The sequence below is a fragment of the Mya arenaria genome, chromosome 16 (assembly GCF_026914265.1).
Source record: "Mya arenaria isolate MELC-2E11 chromosome 16, ASM2691426v1".
NCBI classification, from domain to species: Eukaryota; Metazoa; Mollusca; class Bivalvia; order Myida; family Myidae; genus Mya; species Mya arenaria.
The window spans coordinates 25,990,945-25,998,339 of NC_069137.1; the positions used below are offsets into that span (position 1 = coordinate 25,990,945).

General features: G+C 35.2%; 2 protein-coding genes across 2 annotated transcripts; both read left to right on the top strand.

The window, feature by feature from the left end:
• Positions 1 to 953: 953 nt before the first annotated feature.
• On the top strand, positions 954 to 2,578 carry LOC128222146 (zinc finger protein 678-like). Its single transcript, XM_052931019.1, has one exon. It carries the CDS (start codon positions 1,056 to 1,058, stop codon positions 1,935 to 1,937), a length of 882 nt encoding a protein of 293 aa, XP_052786979.1. The 5' UTR covers positions 954 to 1,055; the 3' UTR covers positions 1,938 to 2,578.
• A 150-nt stretch (positions 2,579 to 2,728) lies between these two features.
• On the top strand, positions 2,729 to 6,644 carry LOC128222148 (uncharacterized). The gene is made up of 5 exons (XM_052931021.1): positions 2,729 to 3,672; positions 3,858 to 4,040; positions 4,253 to 4,373; positions 4,745 to 4,921; positions 6,346 to 6,644. Exons 1-3 carry the CDS (start codon positions 3,447 to 3,449, stop codon positions 4,333 to 4,335), a joined length of 492 nt encoding a protein of 163 aa, XP_052786981.1. The 5' UTR covers positions 2,729 to 3,446; the 3' UTR covers positions 4,336 to 4,373; positions 4,745 to 4,921; positions 6,346 to 6,644.
• Positions 6,645 to 7,395: the final 751 nt, after the last annotated feature.

Below are 7,395 nucleotides of genomic sequence, written 5' to 3' on the forward strand. Positions count from 1 at the left end.
CTATAATTATTATCTATTTCAAACATAAAATACTTCTCTAAATACAAGTTTTAATTTGTTTCACCTTCCCCCCGTTTTTGCACAAACCCGTTTAGATGTCAGGGATTAGGAGAATTCTGTATAGCACGTCTATTTTTTTGACTGTGTGATCCGTCTGATATGACTGGTTAAATAAGGACCCAAGAAATGTTAATGTTAAACTGATTGTCAAAAGCAAGGTTTATATATTTTTCAGGGTTGAATTTAGCATTTGGTAAAGTTAATAATATACTAAATTACATGTTTGTTGTTACGCTTTGGATAAACTTAAATAAATAAGATTCAAATTAAAAGAAAAACAGCTTGATACTCCTTGCATAGCCACAATAATGCGCGTTTAGGGAACATTTTTAACATTTGGATATTCATTGTGTTCCCGTCGCCAAAACAAAAACTGCCAAAGTCTCTGAAGTGGCTGTTAATATGGACTCCTCCTTTATGTGTGATATATATGTCGACAATATGTTTCTTGACGGTTTTTATACATAATTCGAATACAAAGTGGTTACGTACAAGACCCTTTTCTTCTTGTCTTGCTAATGTTAAGTTAAATCTTATAGGGGTGATTTTCATTAAATGATTTGTGCTAGGAAACGTGAAATTCTATCAACCTTTGCATACTTTAAAAAATAGTGATCTGTTAAAAAACTAAAATTCTGCATTTAAAACATAAATATATATGATATATATATTATATATCTTAGATCATTTGTGTATAAGAAAATAATTGCAAATCTTATTTTTATAACATATAATTTGTTTTATTTCAAGTTTTACGAATTGTGTGGTTTAACTATCATTATCTCTTTTGAACCCCTGAATTTCAATTATCAAAGTCGTAGTATATTATTCACATTTAGCTATTTGATGGATTTGTTCTAATTGTGTTTTCTTTTGCAGATGCAGAAAAGTTATAGAAGATAATACACAGATCTGAAGAACTGGAGAGAAGTGATACGAGTGTGACATATGTTGAGCTTCTTTCATAGGGATATTAGGAGTTTTTAAAGATTCAAATGTCTTTGAAACATACAGGTGAGATGCCGAATGTATGTGACACATGTGGTGCTGTGTTTACTCATAAAAGGCAATTAAATGTTCACAAGAGAATACACACAGGAGATAACCCGTACATGTGTGATACATGTGGTGCTACTTTCACTCATAAATGTAGTTTAAAGAATCATATAAGATTACACATTGGAGACAAGCCGTACAAATGTGATACATGTGGTTCCGCTTTCAATAATAATCATAATTTGACGCGGCACGTAAGAATACACACAGGCGAGAAGCCGTACAAGTGTGAGACGTGTGGTGCCGATTTTAAACAAACATCAAATCTTAAAGTTCACATGAGAATTCACAAAGGAGAAAAGCCATACAAATGTGAAACATGTAGTGCAGCTTTCACTATTAAAGAGAATTTAAAGGCTCATATTAGAAAACACACAGGAGAGAAACCGTACAAATGTGAGACATGTGGTGCTTTTTTCACTTTTAATGGTAGTTTAACGAAACACTCAATGATACACACAGGAGAAAAGCCGTTTAAGTGTGACACATGTGGTGTTGCCTTTAATCAGAAAGTGAATTTACAGATTCACTTGAGAATTCACACGGGCGAGAGGCCGTACAAATGTAAGACATGTGATGCCACGTTCACTCATCAAAATGGTTTAACGAATCACCTTAGGATACATACTGGGGAGAAACCATTCAGGTGTGAGGTGTGTCGTACAGCTTTTAAGCATCAATCAAGTCTTAAAACTCATATGAGAATACACACAGGAGAGAAACCGTTCAAGTGTGACACATGTGGTGCTGCTTTCTATCAGAAAGAGAATTTAAAGACTCATATGAAAAAAACACACAGGAGAGAAGCTGTACAAGTGTAAGTTATGTGGTGCTTTTTTCACTAAAAGACGTAGTTTAACGAAACACTCAATATTACACACAGGAGAGAAGCCTTTTAAATATGACACATGTGGTGTTGCTTTCACTCAGAAAGGGAATTTAGAGACTCGCATGAGAAAACACACAGGAGAAAAGCCGTACATTAACAAGTGTTAGTTATGTGTTGCTTTTTTCTCTTTAAGAGTAGTTTAACGAAACACTCAATATTACACAAAGGAGAGAAGCTTTAAGTGTGACACATGTGCAGTCAATGCGAAAACTTTTTCTAGCTCATAGGACATTGCGACAGACAAGGACCAAATTTTTACCTGTCGCAACAACTTTTTACCTGTCGCAACATTTTTAAGCTATCACAACATTTTTTACCCGGTCCGACAACTTCTACCCAATACAATTAACTCTTACAATACTGAATGCACTGCTTATAGCAGTTACAGTGACAAAGACTAATAGACTATTCTAAATTATTTCATTTATTTCATATACACATAATTTCAAATGTCCCGACAAAGAAACTTAATGTTCAACACTTACAGCGAAGCTCTCGCTTTCATGCTGAGCTAGTCGTAACCGAATGTGAGCGTAATTTAAACAGAGCTAGCTTTATCGCAAACGTAAACATGTGTCAGAGTGAATAAAAATAGGTAAAATGCAAATCTCACTGAAATAAAAGTGTTTTTTTTCATCAGGACTTATAAAATTTCCTGACAATAAATGTCCGATTTTGATTTCTTTTCACTGCATTTTTTTCACTGGAAATATTTCCGTCGGACATGGTGTCCGACAAAAACAGAAATTTCAGCCGGTCATCACCGAAAATTACCGGACATGACCGACTGTCCGACGGACATTCGCATTGACTGCATGTGGTGTTGCTTTCACTCAGAAGGGAAAGACTCATATGAGAAAACACACAGAGGAGAAGCCGTACAAGTGTGAGACATGTGGTGCTTTTTCACTATAAAACGTAGTTTAGCGAAGTAGTCAATAATACACACAGGAAAGAAGCCGTTCGAGTGCTGATTTTACGTAAAAAAACTAAACTCATGAAAAATACTTAACTGAAGCCATAATCGATATTTTTATGTACTGAGAACTTATTTGATGCGCAAGTTTAAAAACCCAGGACGTATTACATTAAAGTTTTGCAAACGGCGGTCAACCTCATCTCTTCATGATTGCGTTGAACAGGTTGATCCTTGCTGCAGCCCAGGCAGTCAAGGGTTCCACATACCTTCACCGCTTGAAGGACTTTATAGGTGACCTTTACAGGCTTAATGACAAGAGCCCTGTCAGAGTAAGTGTCTTGAGGGAAATACATGTACACTGATAGTTAATTTGAAAGTTAAACGCATACATGTTACTCTTTTTAAACATTTTTATGCAGCCAAAATACTAAGTAAGTCTTGTTCGAGGTTTTCATTTTCCATATTGCGAGCCCGATACTTGTTTGTGTTAATTTAAATGTGCTGAAGAAACCCATGATTTAGATGGTAGTAGCAAAGGATGCAAGGTGGCTGTCGCACAAGAAGGCGACAACTACCTTGATGAAGTGCCAGTCATCCGTCTTCACCAGCCTGGAGGTAGGCATAGGAACAAAAGATGTGAGGGAAACCGGTCTTGCAAAGTTCACACAGGACCAACTCTTTGTGATGTCCCTTCACATGATGGCTGCTTTCGTTGGCTCACCTTACAGAACTGTCTGTTGCCATGCAGGTATATCATTGTTAGATCCTTGAATCAGATCTAGTTAATATATTGATTACCTGGAACAGTTTATGAAAAATTAAATCTTTATCTAATTATAACTTGGTCATAACTGTGTTTAGATGCACATCTAATGAAAAGTTTACTCAATGCAATGGATTAATTGTTTTGGATTGCCTTGTTTTTATTTTCAGACAAGAGATGCCGTGTATCACACCATCAAGCCACTGGTGAAGAGGACGTGTGTTATCCTGCATGGACTCCTTGCAATGCCGGGCGATGCCTACGAAACGTCTGTAGACCGCGTTACTGCCTTCAAAACATCCAGGCTTTACCATCAGACTATCAAGGCAGAGAACGACTAGTTCCGGAAAAAGGTACATATGAAAACATAATTTCATATAACATGTATAAGCCATCTTTGAACATAATATTTTTACTGTAACTGGTGTTTGTCTTTAAACTTAAATGTAATAGAAGAATTAATTTACTGCATCTTGTTCTAATTCAACATTTATTTTGTACTTTCATTCAGCTCATTCTTTCAATTTATGTATGTTCAGTTGTAAATATTGTTTTGCATTTGCAGATCTACAACCCCTTCCTGACAAACACTGTGCAGAACCTAGAGGATCGATTCTCGGACCTGTCACTCCCCCAGAAGTAACCTGAGGTGGAGCCAACCTAATATAGGGAATATGACATTATGGGTATGACATAATGAGTAAAAACTGTAAAACAGAAAAATAAAAATTCTGAGCATGCTAAGAAAGGGCGAGCCACAAGTTGCCGTGACTATATAACCATGTGAATTTTTTTGATATAATAATGTAACGGAAATGGATGTTTCGGAAATATTGGATTAGTTTGAACTCGGGGATTGTTGGATTGTTATGGACTATTTGGATGATATACATATAAATATACATCATGACACTCTGTTAGGGGACTACCAAATAAAACGTAGTTGAATGGTAAGACTGTATTTCTCTTGTTTATCCTACTCAGAGAATCTTAGGCGCTATGACGATATAAATGGAATAGTTTTTAATGTTATGGTAAAAATTATATTTCCTTTTAGGACCTGGCCGAGCACTTCCACCTTCACGTAGACAAGTAAGTAGAGGCAGATGTGGAGCTCGCTTCCTTACATCAGCCTAAGAGCCGACCAGGCCATAGAATGGGTGACCACAAACCTGATGACCAGCCACATCAATATGTATAAGCTGACAGCAGTTGGCCAGCTTGTCCACAGCTGGTAAAGTCATTCAATGATAAACTTTCAGCATCAATTTGAATGAAAATAATTCAAAGTTGTTTTTTATACTTACATGTACTGTTATGGAAATATGTGAGAATTTGTAACTAAATCGCTCGTTATATGGTCACTTAATAGTATTTCTTTCATGCTTTACGATGAAATATGGGGGTTTAACAGTGAAATAACAACAGTGAAAATATCAATTTGATATTTTCACTGCAAAATAAGGAGTGAAAATATCAACTTTCAGAACTACTTTTAAATTCCTTTGTTGCTACATGTACTTGCCTTGATCAATACAGAACATTGGACTTCAGTAAATTATGTCAAAATATGTTAATAAAAGAAAGAAATATTTTATTAATTTAAATAAATATATAATTGGAAATTAACAACTTACCGTTTATTACCGGTTATCCCGTTTATCAAACATTTTACTGATCTTTGAAGCTGAATGTTCGAACATTTGCTTTCATACCAAACAAATTACAGACAAAAACAACTGTTCGAACATAAATAATTTTTTTTATCCTAGTTCAAATGTATTTTGAACTGTTAACCGTTGTAGTACGTAAAATGAGCTTCCTGGAGAATTCACACAATTTACAGATAGATCCGATATTTTTTACCCCACCCACACCTCAAAATGTGTCAACAAACTAGCGTGGCATTTACTCTTTATCTGGAAAACAAACATTTTAAATCGAAACAGACTGGTCTCTGACAGTAAGATGACTGAATATAAACTTACTATAAAAACACGCGTACATGCAGTCTTAAACTAAGAAGAATGGTTAAAATCCAATGAGTATCCACATTTGTTTCGCTAACACATTTGACCTTCCAAATTTTCATTCTTTAAATAGCGGCGTAGTAATTTGGTTTTGTATTCATGCCCATATTTAAATAAAAAGTGTTTTCATTATTTTTTGGAACATATGTGCACTAATAATACTTCATTGTTTACTGTTCATAAAGCTTTGCAATAAAAAACGATCGAATATTAAGCTATAAGAATGAATAGCAGAGAACTATTTCTCAGCAAACCGAAAGTAGAAAAGTTGACAGCAATAATTATGCATGAGGGGCGCCACACGGGTAGCGGCGTAAAGCCCACCCTTTTCAAAAAAGGGGGTAATTCAGAAATAAATAAAAAAAACAAATAAAACTCCGAAAATAAGCATAAAAGAAACAGAAAATTTGTTTATTTCAGTGTAAGATCGTATTTAATTTCACTCGTGGTCATAAAAAAACTACATTTTCACTCGTGGCTTCGCCACTCGTGAAAATATGTTTTTTTTTATGACACTCGTGAAATAAAATACGATCTTACACTGAAATAAACAAATATCCCCTATATCTTCTTAAATATATTATTTTTTACACTATTGGCCATTTCTATTTTCTTTATTCAATTATAGACTGTGAGAGAGGGTTTACAACACTGAAGAGTGTGAATATCAAACACCGATCTTCACTCTCCAACTTAGTCCTGAACAGCCTGCTCACATTCAGCATGATTGGGCCACCAACTGCTGTATTTCACTAAGATGGTGAAAGAATGGCATGGGACCAAGACGTTTAGAATTATGATTTACTTGATTAATTTTGGTCCATGCTGTATGTTCTCATGTTGTGTATTGAAATTTTAATTTCTTTTATTGATATTGTATTTATTCTACTCCGATATATTGACTCTTGATTGATATTTATGTATTGTGTATTAATTGTTAGCTCTACTGGCCAAAGGCCAGAAGAGCTTATGCGATGGTAATGTGTACGTAGTATGTGCAGCCGTGCGTCTGTAAACAATTGCTTGTGAACACGATACAGTCTTCAGTTTTGATTGTATCTCGATAAAACTTGTACAGTATCTAGATATCCATTAGAGCTCGGTTCCTTTCGAAAACCAGCCAGATCCGCCCATGCATGCCTAGATTATGGCCCTTGATAGTATAAAAAATGTTATTGTGTAAACAATTGGTTGTGAACACGATACAGTCTTCAGTTTTGATTATATCTCGATGAAACTTGTACAGTATCTAGATATCCATTAAAGCTTGGTTCCTTTCGAAAACCAGCAAGATCCACCCATGAATGCCTAGATTATGGGCCATGAAAGTTTTAAAGAAATGCTTTCTATTTTTAGCCAGGTCTGCATGAGCGAATTCTATTTTTAGCCAAGTTTACATGTATATGTTAATTCAAGTCTAGAGTTAAGGGAGACAATTTGCAAGTCTAGGATTTTGAGAGAAAATTTGCTTTTTGCTTCTGCAGTTGATTTTGTGAATTACTCTGCCTTGTTCTTGTTGAAAGCCCAAAGGCCATTTTTTAGCTTTAAGTTGTGTAGTTTGCGCATTCATCTTAACAAAATTGGTTGTGAATGTTTAAGTTATGCACCTGGTGTCATTACTGGCCACACCCAGGGTTCACAGGTTTGGTAAACATAAATCTGGAAAGGTTTGAAAATC

Excerpts from the sequence above, each read along its gene's own strand:
- LOC128222146 (XM_052931019.1), top strand. The coding sequence starts at position 1,056 with ATGTCTTTGAAACATACAGGTGAGATGCCGAATGTATGTGACACATGT.
- LOC128222148 (XM_052931021.1), top strand. The coding sequence starts at position 3,447 with ATGGTAGTAGCAAAGGATGCAAGGTGGCTGTCGCACAAGAAGGCGACA. Across the intron at positions 3,673-3,857 it reads AACTGTCTGTTGCCATGCAG|ACAAGAGATGCCGTGTATCA; the intron begins GTATATCATTGT and ends TTTTATTTTCAG. Across the intron at positions 4,041-4,252 it reads ACGACTAGTTCCGGAAAAAG|ATCTACAACCCCTTCCTGAC; the intron begins GTACATATGAAA and ends TTGCATTTGCAG.